Here is a 22,554-nt window from a genome sequence, read left to right as displayed (position 1 = left end):
TTTAAAGGCCATTTGGAGCACCTTTGTATGTGTGTGTTTCTCTCTCTGCCCCCATGTATGCATTGTACTATTTAAAGAGTGCAAAGGATTCTATCACAAAGATGATGAAAGGATTGGCTGTCTTCACCAGGGTGCTGTCTTCTTTAACCAACAACTCTATTATTGGAGCTCCTCCCACAGCATTTATATTTGAATCCAGCACTTCTTACTGTCACCACACACAACATGCAGTGCAGCGAGCTTATGGTGGCAAGTGCTGACCTGACATCAGACTTTCTTTTCTAGTTTTTGGGGAGTCAGCTTTTCCTATTTAGTTACATAGCTCAGTGTTACTTCTACTGGCTCATGAGCCCACCAGCTTCTATCATCAGAGTGATGACTACATGCAGCCCGGTGTTTTGTCTCTCATCATGTCTGTGTTCTCTTTTACTTTTAATTCCAGCGAGGAAACTATAACCACTGTGGTGAAGAACCCACGTATGAGGAGGCACAGGTCCCCTGGCTTGACTGTTGCTGGAGCCCACCGCTCGGAGACCTCCACCCCCGAGCCCCCTGCAGCCAGGCTGAGGAGGATGCCCACTCCGAGAAAGACCACCATCCCAACCCTCTATGTTACTGAACCCGAGCGTGCTGAAGCCAGGGCCATGGAGAGCAAGCCCAGGTGGGTTGAGGTAGAGGAGGTCATCGAGTACAAGGTCAATAAATCCCCCAGGCTGTCCAGGAGGAGAGGCATCTCGCCGGCAGGGTCTGATCGTGCAGCCACTCCCTCCAGACCCAAAAGGTCTCCACTGGAAAACCCAAACGCTAATAATTCCAACAACAAGCTGGTGGAGCAGGCCCAGCTGCAGGGAGACGTCAGCAGCCAGCCGCTCTCCTGGGAAGAAGAGGAGGGTAATGTTACCTCTGATTCTGTCTCTGGGATCACCGGAGAGCCACATGAGCTCTCATCTGTCCTCACTCCAGCTGGAGAGGACAGCGAGGACCTGGATGATCAACAAACTGTCATCTTTGAACCTGACGATGAGGATAATGACCATAACTCATTCGGAAAGCAGGAGCCTCAGATTCTGACACAAGGAGGCCGAGTCCTGACCTTGGAAGACTTGGAGGATTACGTCCCAGAAGAGGGAGAGACCTACGGCTCCTCCAGCACCCACACCGCTGCAGCAGAGAAGCCGTGTGAGATCTCTGTGCTCCAGAGGGAGATCGGTGGGTCCACAGTGGGGCAGCCGGTGCTCCTCAACGTGGGACGGCCTGTCGTCGCCCCGAGGCAGAGGAGCAGCTTCTTCGGTCGCTTCAGGGAGCACCTCTCCAGCAGCCTTTTCTCATCTGCTGCCCCCCAAGCCAGCGGAGCCCGGTCCAGGACGGAAAGGCACGTCCCCATCCAAGTTAGCCACGCAAAGCTGGAAGTGAAGCCTTCATACTGCTCGGAGGTGCAGAGAGTTGAGGGTGGGCAGCAGAGCTTTAAAACCAAAGTGTCAACTCAGACCTACGGCTACACATCAGTGGGCAACCCAGTCACTCTTCAAATCAGTGATAACCTTTATCAGAACTAGTAGTGGCAAACAATTTTCATTTGGTACCACAAACCGTCTTAGTCTTAAACGAGGACATTTCTACTTACATGATGAATAAGACATATCCTAACCTGAAGTACATTTACTGCATTTGACAAACCATTCCATTTTGAAGCTGCCCGTCAGAAAATCTTTTTCTTGACAAGTGGTTAGAGTCAGATGGTCTCTTTAGATGAGGCGAGATGGAAAATGTAGGTATAACTATGTCACTGTAATTCAGTTACAACTGCTTTATGACATATCCAGTATGTGTTGTACAATATACACAGTTGACAGAAACCAAGAAATGACATTTCACTGACGAACAATTTCATCCACTGTTGTTGAGTTGAATTTTATAAAACACATCACGTTTCACTGATACATACCTTCAAGAAATCATGAAGCGTGACCCACCGATATTAACTGATCCAGGCATTATTAGTCATGACTGTTGCTATATACATAAACAAATAGTTATACAATATATTTAGGTATATATATCTTTTCGGTTTTCCTTTTGTACCTTTCAAGAAATGTTGCCTTTTGCAGTGCCTTGGATTCCTGGAGCAGCAAATGTTGGAGTTAATGACTATTAATGAGGTCACGTCCACACGTTTCTACTTCAGTAGTGCTACAAGTTAAAGTTAAATATGCAACACTGATAATGTAAAATTAACAACAGAACTTTGGTGGTCTGTGAGCTGTTCAAGTTTAATCAAAGATGTGCAGTCAAATTATAGTCAGTTTGGCAAAATCAAACAGAAGTCCTCTAGTTCTTGGGTTGTTTGCGAGTGATTTATTGGTGAGCAGCTTATAAACATATGACATTTTCTACAAGCAAATCACTTGGTAGGTGAACTGACAACCTGTTTAACATCAGATCTCTGTATTTGACTGCATTTACGTCATTTACTCTACCGTTAATTGTGAACTGAATGTTATACTCAGCTTTTTGTGTCACCATTTTTGTGTCTGTTAATGCAGTGAGATTACCTGTGATTTCACAGGGATATTCATATGCAGGTGATAGATATTTAGATGAGTGACTGCATGTATTTGCTTTTCCGAAGGACGTGTTTATGCAGATCTGTAATGTCGTAATCGATTGCGAGCAAAAGAATTTACTACTTTTACAGTAACTGCCCCCTTAAAGATTTGTGGTGTTTGTGTTGTTTTTAAAAGGTCTTTTAGTCAGTTACAAAGATCATGTTATGTATTAACATTAAAGCACTAACAGATTGTAATTGCTTGTACTGTACATGTGTAGTTTTTGGAAAGATGTTTGAGTACTCCGTGTTAAATAAATGTACTGCAAATAATAACTATAGCCACTTTCTGTCACATTTCTTATTTATAGCACACATACAAATCATTGTTCTTCCAGTATTGTAGTGTAACATATTTAAGTTTTAACAGACAACATAGTTTAATGGACTTAAGGAATACATAATGACATTTTCCCACAACAAGCACATTGTTATAAGAGCTGGTTAAGTGTTAAATGGCAAACCAGAGGACTGCAAGCATCTCAGCACTGAAGGGATTACGGATGTAACATTTCATTACTGGATTTAAGTGGACACTTTAAAATTGTAGAATTTTGATTAAACATACCAAATTACAGATGTGTCATAAATATTCTCAGTTATCAAGTAAAAGGAGATTGTGTGCTTTATTCTAAGCAATATAAAAAAAGATAAACAGGCCATTTAATTTTCCTTCAAAGTTAAAAAACATCTCCTTTAGTCAAAACAGTCCACTGAATGTCATTTCACTGTACAAGTGAAGCTGCAAAATGAGAGTTACACAATATAAGTTTTACAAATTTACAACTGTAAAATAAACAGTAAAATTGTTCTTTTATAACCCCCCCAAAAATAAAAACAGCTATACTCTAAGCAACATTTTCTACCTCTATCATGTGATGTAATCCTACAAGAGCACAACATGATATATATGGTTATGGCAGCAAACCAAACTCTAATGGAGTTAGCACATTCTGTGGCAATTCACAAAAATCTGTAAAAGAAAAGCATTTATCAGCACTGGAATAGTTTCATTATTTCAACATTGTACAGCTGACTTGCATGTACCTCTTGAAAGTAAACAGCCGCCATGTTTTTTCAGAAATCAGTTGTGTAATGATGAAGTTTCAGATGAGTTTCCCTCCTGAACTAAAAGTGTGCATCAAACTCTCACTGTGTCTGTCACCAGTACATTTCACTGTCTCTCTAAATCTTCTTTCACTATCAACATAGTCTGACGGGTTGCACAAAAAAAACCCTCAAGTGATCAGCGTAGCATAACTCACTGCCTCTAACCAACAAGATATGCAGAAACATGCTTTTTCATACCCTTGAAATACCAGTTTACCCACACGATGGAATCATCACATATCAAGTAAGCATTATTGGAGTTGTTATTTTTTTAAATACAAATGAAAATAGAACTGAACAAAACTTTGCACATCTATTTCATGAGACAGGTGCGTAGGAGAGTGACGAGTGGATCAAAAGTTGCAAACAAACTCCTGCACACTGTTTAACTTGCAAAAATACATTTATTTGTGACGCTTCAGTGCTAGACCTGCTGTTATTTTTGCAAATTACAGTGTGCTGGAGTTTGTTTGCAGCTTTTGATACAAATGAAAATAAAACTATGGAAAGCGCTTCCTGTCAGTAAAAAAAAATGTTGCACTTTACAGTATGTTATCATTTGGTAATAACTTCTTCTAAACACCATGTAAAACCTACTGTACATATTCGTGTATCCGCTAAGGGATGCTTGTCTGAGGGAATGTTCACGGTATGGAGGTCTGTGGTTTTGGAGGAGTGGCTGGACGGGATTACAAGGTGTCAGGATGCTGCCGTCTCCTACGAAGACATGTTGATTTTCTTGACTGTAGTAATTTCCTAGAGAGGGAAAAAAATGATGATGCATTATGATACCTAATGTTGGTCAGGAAATACAGACTAATCTACAACAACGGAATAAGATTTTAAGAGGGACTACGTAACTTTTGCTGAACAGCGACCACTGTGGCCACAAGTGGTAATTACAGGACAATGGCACATTTTGAATTTGCCTTCATTTCCCAAGATCCTCTTCAGTCAGTTGCATTAAAGGCATCATCATGTTTAACTGTGACATGCTAAAATTAAGTGTAACAGCTTGGAAGTAACACTGGGTTATTACCGTAGCTGGACAGACGATGTTTAATCCATTCATTACACCTTATAACTAACTCTTTAAATGACACGTATTGCTCTAAGGAGAGTCCCATGCACACATTCAAATCCAAAGCTTGTCAGGCCTGCTGTGCCTAGTTATTGTTGCCAAGCTATGATTGGACAATCGCTGAATATTAGATTTTTCTTCTTTAAAAAGTCACACAGTCTCGCTTTAACTGAATCTTGTTTACGTGAAAACATTTTCATTCCTTGTGCAAAAGTATTAAAAATGTTGTGTTCTGCACTAGTAACTCACCTCCAGCAGAGCTTGTTTTAACAGCCCATAAGCCTCATCCAAATCATCATTGATGATTATGGTGTCAAATAAACCAGGTTCTTTACCTAGGAGGAGATATAATTATGTTCAGAGTTGTGTTTTTAAAGTTTACGTGGTTACATGTTTGCGAACAAGCAATAAATACTCACTAATCTCCATGTCCACCGCGGCTGCACGTAAACGCTTCTGGAGGCTCTCCTCTGACTCCGTTTTTCTGTCTCTTAAACGTTTTTCCTGAAACAATACAAATCAACAAAGGGCTTCAGTGTATGAAAGGTATTCAGAATTATTCAGAGCTTCCAAAACCTTTGTGACTAAGCGCATGTGGAACAAAGCAAACTCAATGTCACACCCAGGAACTCCTCTCAGGCAGGAAAACAAGAAATTCTAGATGTATATCAATTAGATGAAGTGCCTTTTTTTTCTGTGCTTACCAGGACTGCCATGGATGGCGGCTGGATGGAGATGTAGATGGGATTGAGGTCTGTCGTTTTGATGTTCCTCACACCCTGCATGTCAATATCAAGTATGCAGATGAGGTTCTTGGCCTGGACGTCTTGCACAGCAGCTTTACTCGTCCCGTACATGTTCCCAGAAAACTCTGCGTTCTCAATGAAATCGCCTTTGTCAATCCCGGCCTGCATCACCTCCCGCGTAACATAATGGTAATCTGAAACCAGTAAAAGACGATTTACAGAATGCAGCAAAAAAAAAAAGCTACAAAACTACTAACTCAAAACACGTGATTTATTGTTACAGTGGTCGTGAAAGAGGAGGACCATGCTGTACCTTTGCCATTCTCTTCGCCACGTCGAGGACTTCGAGTTGTATCTGAGGGTTGATAAGACATTTATGTCATAGTCAGTACTTTATTTGAATCTAAACCTGAAACAATGAATCGATAAAAATCAGAATGCAAGAATTTTCTTAATTGATTTATATTTTTGCTCAATTGATTAATCGTTTGGTCCATACAATGTCGAAAAACAGTGGGAAAGAAAACATTTTTTCTAATCACACTTTACTAAAGCAGGAAGTTATGTCTTTGAATTGCTTGTTATTTCGTTACCAGCAGCCCAAAGTGCAAAAACATTCCGTTTTATTGTCACATAAGACAAAGAAAAGTAGAAATTCCTCACATATGACATGAAATGTGAATATTTTCTGCTTTTCTCATTGTACCTTGAACATTTTTTTTACTTTTTTTAGGACAATTTAATCAGTTAATCGAGAAAATAATTAATATATTTATTAGTTCCAGTCCTATTTGAAATAATAATAATAATAATAATAATAATAATAATAAAAGCATTTGCTTGTATCAGTGACATTAAGTACACATGATACATTCACATCTCCATTCACCAAAATGAATGTTAAATGCTTTGGCATGGAGTGGCACACTTACGGGAGACGCTGAAGCCAAAGACACTGTCATATTCTTTCATGAGCTTCTTCAGCAGAGTGCTCTTTCCTGCCCCGGACGGGCCGCTAAGCACCACAGGCCTGGGTCCAGCCATAGCTAAAGGAGAGGCAGAGGTGGAGAGGAGAGTTCAGCATCGGAAACAAGTGGGTGAGGCTGGATATAACACACATCCAGTGGAATCTTATGGCATGCATCATTACAGGACGAAACCTGCCAAACATATGGCTTTAAAAAAGAAGACAAGAGATTTCTCAACGGGTTAACATGTTCAGACAACCCTCGCTCTGATGGGATAAACACGATAAAATGACAAGCCGGCAGTTTTCAAAGGCGAAACCACATGATGAGACCAAAACATCCCCCACAAGCGCAGAGGCAATCAACTGGTTGGCAAGCCGTGAGGTTACCATGGTGCTATCGAGGAGCAGTAATCATTAATTGGAGGGCCCTACTCTGCTTGTGATGACAGGAAAGAACAGAGCAGCTAAGAAATAAGAGGCTAAGAGGAAAACCTGCTTTTAATACAGATATGGGCTCATATTCAAATATACAATGACTTAAAACTCCCTTTTACCAAATGATGTAGCCATCCAATCACCTAATCTATAAGCATAAAGCATTGTATAAATAGCTACTTCAGCATCTTAACTTCTCTATACTACCATATATTCAGCTGCACAAAGTTTCTTTCATTACAGAGATTTTTTTAGGTAAGCTACTCAAGTAAAGAATGACGTAAAGCCTGTTGTGTTCCTCCTTACCTTTCCTCAATACGCACAGAGCTCGAGCAGACAGGGAATGCGAGTGATTGTGTGCTGGTGGATTATGTACAAGTGCAGCCGGAAGGAGAGGGAGGGGCGGGGCCATGTTTACACACTAGTAGTGTTCGTTGCCAAGATACATTTAAAATGCTGAGTACATTTATCCATAATGATCTGATATTACAGTAAATGTGTGTTTTATTTCTAGTCTAAAGGCTGAGAGGTGTAATTAAGTATGTAGGTAAGTGTTTGTGAGCGCTTTTCTGTCTGTGAAGAAAAACAATGTAGAATAACAGGATTTCCAGTAACAACTGAGAGCATCTTCCAAACTGATATTAGTGTCAGGAAACCAGCTATAGGCGTACTATTGAGCTACTAAAAGAACTGTCAGTCGTCGTGATTGGTTATAGGTCTATTACTTACATCAATGTCAAGAATCAGGCAAGTAGGCAATCAGTCCAAAAATGAGGTATTCCATATGACATGATGACATCCACCAAATTACAAATTATATTAGGCTAATCCATCTAGTAGGAAAGTCTACTGTTTTCTGTTTCCATTGTTCTAATTATAAGATCCCTTTCACACATCTATAAAAACAAAAAACAAAAGTAAAAGTAAACTGTGCTGGACTTTGGCAGGACTCCGAGAATATATAGAATATATAGCCAAGAATAAAATCACAGCATTATGAGCCTGTTTGTCTCCAGGCAAACCAGATCCAGCCAGGTTGGTTTTGCAGGTGCAATTGACAAGAGGCATTCTCCATTGCCTCTTGAATGCTTCCCGTAAACAGCAACGTGACTAATTAAAGATGCAGGAGTTCCTTTTTCAGAAGCTACTGCAGAAGCGTCAACATTTTTCGTTCTATTTATTCAGGTATCACCCCCAAAACCCCAACCCTCCACCACAATTTGCATCTGATCCCTGTTACCACATGGAAACAATTAGGGCGGCAACAAAACATTATTTTCATTATTGTGTAAAACATAAGAAAATAATCAAAATTGATTGCCCAAAACCATGTCAAAAACTTAGATATTCAATTTACAGCGATTTTTAAACAGATAAAAGCTAAAAAGCTAATCCTCACATCTGAGAAGCTGCAACCAGAGAATGTTCAGCATTTTTGCTTGATAAATAACCTCAACAATTAACTGATTATCAAAATTGTTGCCAATTCATTTTCTGTTGATCAACTACCTGTTATCGCTCTAGAAACAAAGGAAATCGGAATGCCTATGATTGTCATTTAGAGGGGCTTTTTTTACTTTAACTATTTTAATCTTTAGTAAACAAAACATTAAAAAAGCCTCATAACTTTGCTTGGTAATAGATTTATTGCCAATATTCAAAGATGGCCTCATAGACAATGAGACAACTGAATCAACTAAATCAAGTGATTTTCTGATTTTTAGCTGCTGCCAGTCAGACTAAATGCTATTTTAAATAAATCACTATTTCTGATCATTTCTGACATTTTACAGGCAACAGATAATTACAAATAATGTATAACCTTCTCATGCACATAGTTGTTAGTTGCAGCCTCAGTGTGAAACTGGCATAGCACTGTGAGGCAGGAAATGAGAGACATGTGAGTTTACAATCAGCACAAGCTGACACTGATTGGAAGCTTGACCATGTGTCCTAAACCCCATGTGATTGATATTTGCCTGAAGCAAAATTTAAACCATGTGAAATCTATCAGGTCCGGATACAGTTTGCTAGGTGTTAACCAATTAGTTGATCAACAAAAATGCATCAGCAACCACTTTTCAAGCAAAATGTGTTAAACATTTTATGGTTCCAGCTTCTCAAATGTGAGTAGTTAATGCCTGTCTTTGTCTTACATGATAGTGTACTGAATATCTTTGGGTTTTGAACTGTTGGTTGGACAAAATAAAGAATGTTCAAATCAAAATGATTGATTGACAGACTAATCAGTAATGAAAATAATAATTTGTTGCAGCTCTAGAACAGTACAACATACAGTATGTAATGTCAAAACAGTAGTGTTGTTAGTTCAGTTTACCCTGAAGTAAAGTGCAGGAGGTGATTTGAGGATTATGTGGGCACATGTTCAACCAGTTCTCTTTCAGCCTAATGCTGTGATCTCTTCATTCCAACTCACTTTATGTTCTGTCCATCCAAATATAGCACACAGAAACTGCAGAGTAGTTTTATTATTATAGAGTGAGTGTTACAAGTGTACAATCTTGTGCCAGAATCATCTAGCAGATTAAAAACAACTAACTCAGGCATTGCAAATTGTACTTTGCTCACTGTTAGGAGCAATAAAATGTTGTGATTTGCATGAAAATGAATACACAAGTGTGTGTGATTAAATTGTGCACTGATACTTGATGGGTAGGATTTTTAGGCTTTAAAACACCTCAGCAATAGGCTTTTATACATTATGGTGTATAACCCATAAAATGACAACATAATGAGCATATGTACATTTGATCAGAGGACAATACTGCACATTTTGAAATAGCAATAGAGTTTGTACTTGGTAAATACAACGGATGTCTATGGGATTGTTTATAAAACTTAACAACTCAAAAGTATAACAGTTATCACCGATGGCTCCCATCTACAAGGAATAACTCACGATTTGGCTTCTCACTCACTTTGGGTACCATTAAAACTGTTGCATAGAAATCACACTAATAGTCTGACAGCATTGCTGTGCAGCAGCAATCACACTAATGATTAAACTTCTGGTAATGCTGCATCAGCTAAACTTAATCTTGCTCAGTGAACACAAAACAACCATCTTCCCCTGCAACAACGCAGCAGAAACAATCTGACTCCTATCACACTGAAGGAAATGAATGGCAGTATTAGCTAAATATAACAGATAATTCCAATATAACATAAAATAGATAAATATCCTCCTTCCTACCTGAAAGTAGCCTCGAAAAATATCTCATGTACATCGGGAGTTACGTTAGTCCAAGATTCTCCCTCCTCTGCTCTGTCTTTTTGTTGTGAGAGCCATTAGGGAAAATTGTGCTGCCTACGTCATCACTGCGGGCCAAAACATCAACACGTTACGTTCGCGACAAAACACAGAAACGTCGAGTTTTATTATTAACATTAGCCCCAGATAATAGACGATACAAACGCAGCCGTTGTAGATATATGTATGTAACTGACTAGTATCTGTAGTTTATTCCTTAACGGGGAAGACACATGCGCACTCTTATTACTGTAGCTTTGTTTTTAGGCGGCAGAGTAACGTTAGCTATATAGCATAGTCTAGCTTGAGTTGAAAACTGTTTAACCCAACTATTTCTCTCGTGCGCTATAGTTATTTTTAGGAATAACTGGCAAAATTAGTTACCGGATTAGTTTCAGTGGCCGAAGTAAACACTACCACCAGGAAACACGTTGTTCCGAGCCACACAGGGAAATTTAACTAAAAATCCCCGGATGAGTGAATGCTGAAGGCCTGACCAATCGCGCTGCTCGTGTGCTACTGTGGCTAAAGTCAGCCGGTTGAGCTAACGGCACACACGCTTTTCGCCAAGTCTTCAAAGTAACTGACTACAATGTTTGGTTCCTCGAGATCTGGAGGGGTCCGAGGGGGTCAGGACCAGTTCAACTGGGATGACGTGAAAGGTGATAAACACAGAGAAAATTATCTCGGTAAGTCTAAAAACTTGGTAGCCAAGTCCGCTATCAGCGCTAACCAGACACGTTGCTAATAGCTGTCTGCTAACTTGCAACAGAGTAAGACTTTTAAAACCACAGTTAAACTACATACGATGGCTCCTGCTGTTTTTCCGTACCTTTTGTCGTAGAGTCCCTCATTACACAGTGGAGCTGGTGTAGTCGCTCGGAATTTAGTCTTGTTTTCCACTCTACAAACAGTAGGTCCTGGTTTTCTTTGCTCCCTCTCTCTGATCAGACACACGTAGCCCCTCCGCTACTAAAAGAGCTCACGCCACTGTCAACATGCCAGCATGCCAAATAAGAACTACGTAGCACCCTCCATAGCTGTGGCATAAAGGATGGATTAGAAAACACAACTTGTTCAGCAAATGTCATTATTTTTGGGACATGAACTTGAGTAAACACATGAAATAGGTACATTCTTTTAAAGTATGGTCAGATCTGGTTACTGGGGAGAGGACGCCTCATTTCTTCTTCATTCTGTGCTACATCAAAGGGAAAAATCAGTATCACTAAACACTACCATTATAGAGCTGCAAAGGTTAGTCAATTACTCAACCTATAAAACTTAACACTAAATAATTTTCCAAGCAAAAATGCCAAATATTTGATGGTTCCCGCTTCTCACATGTGAGACTTTCTTGAATATCTTTGGACTGTTGTTTAGACAAACTAGACAAACGAGGCATTTTCATAGTTTGAGAGACAGAGAAGCGATAAATGACCGTATCGAGAAAATAATTGGGGGATTAATTTATAATGAGAATTGTTGTTGCAGCCCTAGATCACTACAAGCTTCAAGATTTGAAGTGACTGAAGCCATTGGATGACATCCTTTGGATGGATTCGCTCCATTGACACTGAATTAGACTGACTTGATTCATTTTTGTTTGGGTTATAGCATCCATGAGTTTTCCTTGAATGTAGGGCCTATATGTGTGATCCCCATGAGTGCTATTATAGCACTTAACAATTTTATATTTATTCACTGTCTATAGAGCAGCTCCAGGGGTTGTCTCAGGACTGCTTTACCACTACAGCAATGTTTGTCTGCTGTTCAGCATAAGGATGGAGTGGTAGGTATAACAGGTATAACACATCTTTCTCAACCGCCCTCATTTCTTTTGTCTTGTTTCCAGGAAATTCTTTGATGGCACCAGTGGGACGATGGCAGAAAGGCAAAGATCTTTCATGGTACACAAGAGACAAAAAAGGAGGTGCAGCTTTGTCCAAACAGGATGAACTTGCTGCCGTCAAGGCTGCAGAGCACGAGGCACTGATGGCTGCCCTGTATGTATAACTTACTATAAAATAAATGGTTGACAAACGCAGGTGTGGGCCAACACATATAATCAATTTATCTTTTCCATTCTCGCGTCTAGAGGGCACAAGAATATGAAGAGGCAACCAACTGGCCTGACCAAAGAGGTATGTCAGTTTGTTTGGTCTGGCATTCGCTCAAACGCTTGTGAACATATTTTAAAGAACTTGCCTTCGTTAAAACGTTTGAATGATTTGAATTTTTCCAATTTTCATACCAGGACCTTGCAGATGTTTGCAGGAGGGAAGAGGTTGATGGTGAAGAGAGAAATGTGGACCGCGTCTCAGGCTTGGGAAGCTCAAGGTGGCTCTATTTTTTCTTAAGAACATTGTCAACTTCGTAAATTTAAAAGGACAGTGTGTGCAGCAAAATGCAATGGGATGTAAAAATATATAATCTTGTACTGAATATACATAGAATTTACACACAAGGATATGCAGAAATCAAGATGGAAAGTCACAATCACAACAAGTGTTAAGAAGTATTCACCTACATAATGTCAGAAGGATTATTTTGATTATCCTCTTCATATGTAAATACAGCATTTCAGAATTTAAATGTCCTCCACTTTTCAGGTTTTCAGTTCATTGAGGTGCTACTTTTTAATGTTTGTGAGGTTATCTTGAAAATTGTTTTAAAGAAAACAACATGAGGGTTGGAAAAATGGTAATATCTGTTTCTGTTAAAACTCATTAAGACATTCCTCTTCTTGGTGGCAAGAGAGCCTTAATGCAGTTTGATTGTAAAGTGTTTGTTGTATAAATGAATGTTTCCATCTACAGTGCAGGGTCAAGGAAAATGGTGCTTTCCCAAAAGGAAAAGGAGGCAGCTAAAATAGGCTTGCCAGTTTTTACAGTAAGTTTTTTTTTCCTCACTGATAAATGTCACTGAACATTTTAAGACACAGATGTTTATAATATAATGTGTGTGCAAAGCAGTTTGATGGATGGAAAAACAGGCCTTTTGAATATCTTTTGCGTGTAGTGAAGAGACTTACCCCACATCTACAATTTGATGCAAATATTAAATTGATGCTTTCTTTACAGCACCACAAAACAGGGGGTTGTCCAGAAACCTCAACAACAAAGACGTCTCAGAGTGTAGAAAAGGGGGATGTGGAACAACGGTGAGTATGCTTCATATTAGTTACCACCTAATTTAACTTACTGAGCACCTATATGATATTTCAGACACAAACCCAGACCCCATATCCAGTTTCCTATGTTTACTTCAGTAATAATTATCTTAGCTACTTTTTTTTTTTTTTACCTTGGTAGGCATGAAAGCAAAAAGAAAAAGAAAGAAAAAAAGAGCAAAAAGGAGAAAAAGAAGAAGGAGAAAAAGAAGAAAAGGCAAAGAAGAGACTCGTCCTCCTCGGGGTCAGATGACGACAGAAAGAGGTTGGTTCATTTCTCCATAAAGATCTATAGACTGTTGTTTTGTATTTTGTTTAAGTATATTGCACATTTGTTCATGTTACTGTGTCCACCTCGTGTATTCTGGCCAAATGTGCAAACTTACAGACTTGCTATGAAACAAAAGCTTTCCTCTGTCGGCACTAGAGGGCGCTAAGGCACTGTCCTACACACAGCATCTTCAGGCATTACCTTTTTAAATTTGGGGTGCATGTATCACAAGACCTCAGAAACATCCTGTTGATCAGTTGTGTAGGACAGGGGGGGACATACCAGATTGAATAATGGTATTTATGTGCTTCAATAATTTGTGCTGGTGAGAGAGGAATCGTATTATGAACCAACATATGATGGTAATGTACAGAATTCATGATATAAGTTGTCAATTATACATACATTTATAGCCAGTTATATTCACTTACAGCTGTCATGGATTTCACTATAAAGCTCATCTGGCAGCTTCTTTTCCCCCAGCCTCACAACATCTGACCCGATCCACCTCAAACCAATCGTGGATTGTTTGTTTCCTTTTACTCTTCAGGCAGAGAAAGGACCACCATCATCATAATCCATCATACCGCAGTCAGAGTGGAGCCAGACCCCATGACAGCCATTCAAGGGGGGGAGCAAAGGCCGAGCGACAGCCCTCCTACCCCCATCATCGACAGCAGCGGCATGACACAGACACCTCTGATGGGGGGTCTCCTGTCCCCTGTAACCCTGTCAGCCACAAGACGGCCCCTGCTGGTGCCACACAAAGCCACAGGCGGCGCCACGACACAGACTCGGACGACTAATGTCCTTCCCACCACCCCCAATTCAAAGACGCATAACGCGGACAGAATGCTCTACAGCAGCTTGACTGGCCCTGAAGACCTCATTTACCCTAAACAGCCAAACGGTCTGTGGACAGAGACGGGTCGATGTGTCTCACTAACAGGCTTTGGCCTCGTGTTTTAACTTCTTCACCCAATAAGTTGGTCAGTTGGTCATAGGACACTGGAGTCTGTTGTGTTTGACAACAAGTTTTTTAAACACATTTTATGTGATTAAACCACCAAATATCACATTTTCTCTATTGTCACAGGTTGTGATTTTTTAATTTATTATTTATTTTTATCTCATAGTTAAAATACTATGCAGGACCAAATATTTTGCAAATCAAACACAATGATCTTTTATTCCTGTCTGGCTGTTACTGTTCAGGATTTTTAGCAAAGGTTTGGGCAAGTTGTGTCAGCAGCACAGTAATGTTTCTATCACTAAACATCAGCATTACAGAGATTATTTAAATGTAGGAAATTGCAGCTGTCTCTTGCAACAAGTAAGCTTACATTTGAAAAGAGTCAAGTAAGTTTTTCTTGATTTTCTTTTTTCCCCCAAGATGGTCCTTGATGCCTTTTTCATTCTTGCACATCTCCTCCATCCCACTGTGCCTCTTGCACTACTCAGCAGCTCCAGCCCTTTTTCTTTTCTCAATCACGCCAGTGCGCCTTAATCCCTCACCGTTCTAGGATCAGCTCCCTGACTGGCGCGATACCATTGGAATGCACTCCACTGGTCGTAATAGAGTGTAGTGTTTGCATTTGCCTTGAATTGGTCTGAAAGAGGGTATTCTGCTGGCAGACACCTGGGGGGTGCACTAAAAAAGAGCAAGGCATTCATAAAGAAGAGTGCAAAAAACCAGGCTGGTCCTTTTTTATATGACCGAGTACCGTTAGACCGCCACACACAAACCAAGCTGATGGAGCAGCAGGAGAGGAGGCCACACAAAGCAGCCCTATGAGGGACCCGAGACCCGAACTCCCTCCCCTTCCACCACCACCATACTCTCCTGCCATGTTTTATAGGCTTGGCTGCATTAACCATAGCAGCCTAATCAACCTGCAAGAATGCTGTCCTAGATTGCCACCCCTACACAATGTGAAACAGGGTGTGCTCTCCATATTACTGCTTTAACCCAAACATTGGGTGGTTTACACCACCTTGGGGCATCACATATCCGTGGGTCAAAGGGTCACGGCCCAAACTCGTTGCTATGACACCAGTTTTGGGGTTTGTTGTTAAAGTTTAGTATTTTTTTCATTATCAATATATCTATTTTTAATTAATTGTTCTGTCAATAAAATGTCTGACAAGTGAGAACTGCCCATTTTAAGTTCCAAGTCCAAAGTGGCATCTTTGCTTACTTTTTTTGTGTTCAACAGAACATACAATTGAGAAGCTTGTTTCATATAGGACTAAAACATCAGATTTGTTGATGGTTTTTCTTGAATCCACTGATTGCCTAATCATCTCAGCACTACGACATATATAAAAGGTAGCAAGATTAGGTGTGCATATGTTTTAACAGCAAAGGAAATGACAAAATACTACCACGTAGGGAGAAAAGTAAAAATTCAGCAATTTTATTGCAGAATGAAAGAATGAGAATCAGTTGCAGAAACATTTTTTATCCAGTAACTTTAATTAGTGCTTTTTCCTCACAAAACTTAACATAAAAAAACAGAAAAATTTAAGAGATTAACATAGTTTTGAAATATTTAGGCAGTTATAAATCAAAAATAAAAGTTCAATGTACACCCCGAGACATCTTCAGAGCAGTAAAGTAACACCGACACCTTTTACAAAAGGAAATAAGAGGCAATGTGTGTCTTAGATAAGAATGCATATGTCTGGCTTCCTGTTTACTCCGACGACAATGTGCTGCAAAAACAAGAAATACGTTAAACATGTGACTGAAACTGATTTTGTATTGTCATCAAAATGCCATTTCCCATATTTTGAACTGAATTTTAAAAAAAGGCATGACTTGCTAGAGCCTTTAGTGAAGACAATAGGGCCATTGTAGTGTGCCACTCCTTTAGTAACAATTACCCAACACAGTACACACAAGTTATAGTATAGGGCTGTTGAAATAAGTACTCAGTGGGGTAATAGTTCCTGTGCAGCCTCATGACGTTAACACCCAGTAAATATGCAAGTCCTTAAAGACCAACAGACCACATCATGCAGTTTTGCTAACAAGTATATTGCAAAGGCAGCACATGATAAACCTGAGACTCAGAAATACAAAAACCCAATGCTGACTCAACAGACTTCCAAACAACCATGAAGCAGGTAGAAGTGAGATCATTGCAGCATTTATAAATTCAAGCCAACACACTGTATAACAAAGGCTGGTAAGTGTTCACAGACAGGGCTTCTTAACTTGAACACAGTAATGTCAGTACAGAGTACAAATAGTCAATGCCAGTGTTTACTAAATGGTCATTTGGGAGGTTGGTACATGTAGTGTATGGTTAAAGTTACCATTGTAGCTGCAAGTAGAAAGCCCCTCATGGATCAACCCCTACAGTACATGTGGCCAGATAACAAGTCATCAGACTGCATTGAGGTCCTGGGGCCAACGTGCTGGTAAATTCGTAGTCCTCGCCTTCCTTTTCTTATTCAATTTACACATGGCTGCCCAACAGCCAGAAAGACAAATAACCACGGTAGGATTTGTGAGAGTGCAATAAGCTGCCCCATTACCAAATATATTTACAGTAAAATAAAATTAAAAAACGGCAGCTTTACAAGAATAATTCACCGCCGACACTGGCCTATATGTTTGTGGTAATAACAGCTGAGGTCGGCAGCTTTCAGTACTTTTTTTTGGACAAGGTAACTCAGTTTTTGCAACACCTTAAGAGTAGAGAGCAAGGCCAGAGATTGGGTTGGGTTGGGTTGTGGAGAGCAGGTGATTATTAATGGTTCTTGAGCTGACTAGACAACCAATCCAGTCCTTCATAAAGTCCATTCCCACTGGTGGCACAAGTTGCCTGGATGAACCAGTGTCTTTGGCGTAGGGAGTGAAGATTCATCTTGTCTGTGAGTTCTGCTGCATTCATAGCGTTTGGAAGGTCCTACAAACAATAAGTGGAGAGAAAACATTAGAAGCCAACCCTGTGAATACAACAGGAAACTGTTAATGACACACACCTGCTTACATCAATGATTTAGATTTTTTAAGTAAGTATGACTTACTTGTTTGTTGGCAAACACCAATAGTACAGCATCACGCAACTCCTCCTCTGTCAACATTCTCATGAGCTCTTCACGAGCCTCCGTAATTCGCTCCCTGTCGTTGCTGTCCACAACAAAGATGAGACCTGGAACAAGAGCAAACGGGGAACAAATGAGTGTGTGGTGTGCGATGTGTGCTGCATATTTTAAATACAAAGCAGCAAAAATGTAGTGAATATAAAAAACAGCCCATTGCAGAGTCATTGGTTTAAAGCCAACAAATATCAGGCTCTAAGGTTTTGACATAACAAACGTACCCTGTGTGTTCTGGAAGTAATGACGCCACAGCGGTCGAATTTTGTCTTGACCACCGACATCCCATACTGTGAAGCTGATGCTCTTGTACTCTACCGTCTCTACATTAAAACCTGAAGGGGGAGAAAAAAAAAGTAATAATCACATTAAAAACTAACTTAAAGTTCTCATTTAACAGTAATAAAAGGCACACGTGTCAACTGGCTTCCTAGACAAGTATTATAACTGTGTGATGTGAAACACACAACAGCCATGTCATAGTCCCAGGCTAAACATAATTATTTTACATTATGTTGGCTTACCTATTGTAGGAATGGTAGTCACAATCTCTCCAAGTTTGAGCTTGTACAAAATGGTCGTCTTTCCAGCAGCGTCCAGACCCACCATGAGGATTCTCATCTCCTTCTTCATGAACATTTTAAAGAGCCCTGCAAATGCATTACCCATGGCGGCTGGTGAGGGGAACCTACTTTGGCAAAAACAAAATAAACCTGAGGAGAAACAACAGATCAATTGTTGAAATCAGGGTGGCATGGAATAAGCTTGTGGCTAATAATCAAACAGGATTTAGAGTAGAGCTGAAACAATTAGTCAATAGACAGAGGATCAATCTGCAAAAGGTTTGATAATTGATGAGTCATTTTTAAAGCAAAATGCCAAACATAACCTAGTTCCAGCTCAGCTCAGTTCTCAAACGTGAGGATTCACTGGTTATCTGTCTCATGTGATATTAAACTGACACTCGTTGGGTTTTGGACAGTTGACAATTTTCTGCACCAAATTCTTAATCCATGATTGGCAGATGTAAATTGATTTAATCCTTTTTGCACCCCTTTGGAAACCCACTTGGCGTTGGTATTTTCTAGAAGCTGAAATATTACCACAAACTGATCATTTACATGTCAGCTGAGTGAATCGTCTCTAAGGTCTTAAAAAGTTAATTTCTCCATCCTAAAAATGCGAAACGTCTACCACCTAATCTGTGACCTCAGCATTACTCCTTGATAGGTCACATAACGTCAGGCGAACATTTGAAACGTTATTTATATATATATTTTCTCAATATATATATAATATAATATATATATATATATTATATTATATATATATTTTCTTCAAAGGTATTAGATATTACAGGTAATGTCATTATATCACAGATGTCTGCTTCTGCATCTGTGGCAAAATCTCTGCCCGGAAACTAAAGGATCAAAAATTCTTTCTAAAAAAGGTTTTATTTTCATACAAAGTAACGCGTTTGAGGATCACAAACATACTTTTGGGCGTAACGTACGGAGTGATGAGGTCACAAATGGGGCTAACCTGTAACAGTCATCCTGTACACAAATGTGTTGTTCTTCACAAGTTAGTCTAAATGTTAGCATTTTCGCAATTAAAGAGCCACAGGCGGCTCACTGGTGTACTTTGACATATAGCTTGCCAAGGTGCAATGCCATGTTGCCAGACTAACCTAGCTCCACGTAAACAAACAACGTTAGCTTGCTATGGTGACATGTTAATAGTCGTCCGACCAGTTTCAGATTTCTTTTATATACTGACAACGAGTTACTTTCCAGTATGCTAAGATTGTTAATGATTTTTTCCTGACAACTTAATACAGCATGTATTAGATGATAAGGAAATGCCAGGAGAACGTAACATTAACTAACGTTAGTCGATTCATATAAATTAGCTAGTTACTCGGAAAGTTAGCTCGTAGCTGTAAGTCACTGTTTTTCTCTCCGCGTCATGGCTAACGTAACCGCGGTCACAAAGACGATTTTGCTGACAAGGCTTTTGGTACGACTACATTCAGCAATGGCAAACGCAAAAAAAATGGCTTTGTTAAAGTTTCTCTTTAACACTTACACAGTTGATATGTTTCCTTCCCTCTTCAAGGCGTTTCCTTCCTCAGGATAATGGCGACAATTTGACACGTCAGAGGTTCCGCTCCAGCAAAGCTTCCGTGCTCATCAGGCAGGAAGACGTCGCCCCCTGTGGCTGAGGGCAGAATTACACGCACAGCTGATAGTCTCCATTGTTAAATATCGGTAAATTGGCTTACTTTAACCCTCCTATTTAGCATTTATAAACAGTGTATAAACACACACAATGTATTTGTACACAGAATATGTTTATTTGATGTTTATGAATGTATTTGTCAACAATTACAACTTTTCTTAACATTTGTAACCAGTGTGTAATGAGTTCATGAATGATTAATAACAGCAAAGTATATAGTTGTAATCATATTTAATGATATATGAATACCCACATAAACAAATCCTTACAGTGTGTTTTGAAGCATTTATTATTGATGTACAAATCATTTACAGGTGGATTGTTAATTGTTGTTAATTGTTTGTTAATAAATGTGTTCTAAACTCATAAAGGCATGTTGAGCTTGAAGATTGGGACCTTGGGAATAGTAGTTTCACACAAACAAATACTAGGTTTGTCCCAGAGCTTTTAGGTGCATCTCATGGTCCTCATGACTCATTTGTCGTGAATAGTGAAGTATTCATAAAAAAGATACATATCTTTCATATCCATATAACAAAATTCAAATTGTCTTATATTGTCAATCGTTATTATTTGTATTCTTATCTAGTCATGTGATGAACTTAAAGTAGACAGATCTCCTACTGTGATATATGAATAACAGGTTTTTTGACTATAATGATATTTCTGTTTTTTCCACATAACCCTTTGAAAGTCCTGAAAAATACAGTCCATTATCAGTGACATTCCTCTTTTGAATTGTTGTTACTGAAATCTGCTTGGTGGCCAGTTATCGTAATTTTAAAGGGAAAAGTGAGTCTAAACTGGATCTTATTATGCCAAAAAAAGAATCCCACTTTCTTCTTCTCTTCTTCTTCTTCTTCTTCTTCTTCTTCAGCCAAGACACTGAGCTCTGTACAGTCTGAAGATGGCTGAAAGGCCGTCTGAAGACCCGCAGTGACTTGTGGGCAAAGACACTTAAACATAGAATATTCAGTGAATAGTCTAATGTCACATATGATAGCATTTATAGCTCAACCTAATTTGCAACAATTGTCCTTAGATGGGGTTTTATAAAAGTACATTGTGCAATTCAATATATATGCAATTATACAGCATACAGACAGAAGTCGAAATTTTAATAAATATATCATGGAGAGAGATAAACGGAATATCTGAAACTTCTAAAATGAGGTTTGTGCACAATTGAATCTGATTACATGTATCTGAAGTCTAACGTGAATCAATTTAGGGGATGCTCATGTGAAACAGCATGGAATAATAGTGTGAAATGATGAATTATGCCCTGTGTATTCATTGTCTAGACTTTTGTTCTGTCATGCTGTACAGTCTAAATGAATTTAAATCTATAGAGGTATTTGTTTTCAAACTCAGCGACTTCCACTTTCTTTTGATCCACGACCAGGTCATTAAGGAAAAGTCTAACCACCTTATTGTTGGGCCAGTTGAATTTTAACCAGGGTCAACTATGCCTGCTACCCCCAGCAGAGGGGGCAGCAAGAGGGGAGAAGGGCAGGAGAGAACAGCAGGAGGGGAGAGGGGTCTATAGTTGGTGATGGACCACACAGTGAAGGCTCATAATGCTGTCTCACTCTGCAACCATAATTTGTGGTTTTGCCCTGCCAAATGTCTGAGAGATTGCTTTCAGCATATTTTCACAGCAACTGCTGTCTTTCCCATGTGTGTGGAAGGTGTTTCCTGAGTAGCAATTGTTTAGATTCTTGTAGATTCAGTCAGTGTTAAAATCAAAGATAGAAATGTTTCAAATCCTGATTTACAGTAACTAAACCCTCACCATCTATATACCTCTATAAAACTTTCTCTCTCTCTTTTTCATTTGCAGATGTTGTTTGAACCCAAAATAACTTTGTTCAAACAATGAGGGAAGTAGGTCTTACAGCATATTGCCAAAAGTTATACAACAAATTGTTTAAATTTTAGAAAAAATGCAGCTATGTGACAATCTTTAAAAAAAGAAAACGTTCATGAACCAAAGATTTCATTGAGGGTCAGGTATCTTCAGGTGAAATCACAATCTCTAAAGTGCCAGTTTTGGTGAGAGTCATGGTTTCAACACATTACATGCTTTTCTTTGATATAAGGAATTCTACAACCAATGGGTTTATTTAACCCAAAAGCAATGAAAAATAATATAAATCACATGACAGTAAATCTGAAGACAAGACATGTTCTTAGTTCTAGAAAAGGTTGTGTTTTGCAATGTGGATATCTCTTTCTTTTAAAGAATGAAGACCAGCACGTACAGTCAGTCTCTACTTATGCTTAGTATTTAGTAAATTAGACGTTTGCCAAACTTTGTGCAGTACTGTTTGGAAAAGTCACATTTGCATAAAAAAACTTCACTCTCTCCATTGTACTGTTTTTGATCATCTAAAGCAAATATTTTTCTAAAATGTTCTAAAATAATGATATCTAATGCCATGCCAAGAGAAAAAAACAAGCTTATCAGAACAAAACCTGTTTCACCTGTCACTCAACAGTAAACTACTGAGCATCTTTACTTTTGTGTGAGTGACTTTCC

At 39.2% G+C, this 22,554-nt stretch overlaps 4 protein-coding genes across 4 annotated transcripts in view; 2 read left to right on the top strand and 2 right to left on the bottom strand.

Annotated features, from left to right (window-relative positions):
• Positions 1–2,849, top strand: part of obscnb (obscurin, cytoskeletal calmodulin and titin-interacting RhoGEF b) — a 52,993-nt gene extending 50,144 nt beyond the window's left edge. Inside the window, exon 77 of the mRNA XM_070918133.1 lies at positions 443–2,849. Coding sequence (XP_070774234.1) covers positions 443–1,556 — 1,114 coding nt within the window. The 3' untranslated portion in view covers positions 1,557–2,849. The remainder of the gene's footprint in view (positions 1–442) is intronic.
• On the bottom strand, positions 2,264–10,233 carry guk1a (guanylate kinase 1a). Its single transcript, XM_070918136.1, has 7 exons — positions 10,162–10,233; positions 6,475–6,588; positions 5,856–5,897; positions 5,501–5,736; positions 5,216–5,300; positions 5,046–5,131; positions 2,264–4,471 (listed from the first exon to the last, which is right to left on the bottom strand). The coding sequence occupies exons 1-7, from the start codon at positions 10,193–10,195 to the stop codon at positions 4,433–4,435; spliced, it is 636 nt and encodes a 211-aa protein (XP_070774237.1). The 5' UTR covers positions 10,196–10,233; the 3' UTR covers positions 2,264–4,432.
• Positions 10,234–10,305: 72 nt separating this feature from the next.
• c14h1orf35 (chromosome 14 C1orf35 homolog) lies at positions 10,306–14,737 on the top strand. The gene is made up of 8 exons (XM_070918134.1): positions 10,306–10,907; positions 12,074–12,224; positions 12,317–12,362; positions 12,476–12,558; positions 13,038–13,110; positions 13,302–13,381; positions 13,533–13,655; positions 14,212–14,737. The coding sequence occupies exons 1-8, from the start codon at positions 10,811–10,813 to the stop codon at positions 14,465–14,467; spliced, it is 909 nt and encodes a 302-aa protein (XP_070774235.1). The 5' UTR covers positions 10,306–10,810; the 3' UTR covers positions 14,468–14,737.
• A 1,324-nt stretch (positions 14,738–16,061) lies between these two features.
• arf1 (ADP-ribosylation factor 1) lies at positions 16,062–19,913 on the bottom strand. The gene is made up of 5 exons (XM_070918282.1): positions 19,860–19,913; positions 18,296–18,484; positions 17,996–18,106; positions 17,700–17,824; positions 16,062–17,578 (listed from the first exon to the last, which is right to left on the bottom strand). Exons 2-5 carry the CDS (start codon positions 18,438–18,440, stop codon positions 17,420–17,422), a joined length of 540 nt encoding a protein of 179 aa, XP_070774383.1. The 5' UTR covers positions 18,441–18,484; positions 19,860–19,913; the 3' UTR covers positions 16,062–17,419.
• Between the last annotated feature and the right edge of the window lie 2,641 nt (positions 19,914–22,554).

This window comes from Enoplosus armatus, chromosome 14, assembly GCF_043641665.1.
Source record: "Enoplosus armatus isolate fEnoArm2 chromosome 14, fEnoArm2.hap1, whole genome shotgun sequence".
NCBI lineage: Eukaryota > Metazoa > Chordata > Actinopteri > Centrarchiformes > Enoplosidae > Enoplosus > Enoplosus armatus.
This window is presented reverse-complemented; position numbering and strand designations above follow the sequence as displayed.

Coding starts and splice junctions, on each gene's coding strand:
- c14h1orf35 (XM_070918134.1), top strand. CDS start 10,811: ATGTTTGGTTCCTCGAGATCTGGAGGGGTCCGAGGGGGTCAGGACCAG. Junction 12,559..13,037: donor TCAGGCTTGGGAAGCTCAAG/GTGGCTCTATTT, acceptor TTCCATCTACAG/TGCAGGGTCAAGGAAAATGG. Junction 13,111..13,301: donor TAGGCTTGCCAGTTTTTACA/GTAAGTTTTTTT, acceptor CTTTCTTTACAG/CACCACAAAACAGGGGGTTG.
- arf1 (XM_070918282.1), bottom strand. CDS start 18,440: ATGGGTAATGCATTTGCAGGGCTCTTTAAAATGTTCATGAAGAAGGAG. Junction 18,107..18,295: donor GACTACCATTCCTACAATAG/GTAAGCCAACAT, acceptor CTCCCCCTTCAG/GTTTTAATGTAGAGACGGTA. Junction 17,579..17,699: donor TGGTGTTTGCCAACAAACAA/GTAAGTCATACT, acceptor TATTGTTTGTAG/GACCTTCCAAACGCTATGAA.
- guk1a (XM_070918136.1), bottom strand. CDS start 10,195: ATGTACATGAGATATTTTTCGAGGCTACTTTCAG. Junction 5,737..5,855: donor TGGCGAAGAGAATGGCAAAG/GTACAGCATGGT, acceptor TACTGGTTTCAG/ATTACCATTATGTTACGCGG. Junction 5,301..5,500: donor CGCCATCCATGGCAGTCCTG/GTAAGCACAGAA, acceptor GTATTGTTTCAG/GAAAAACGTTTAAGAGACAG.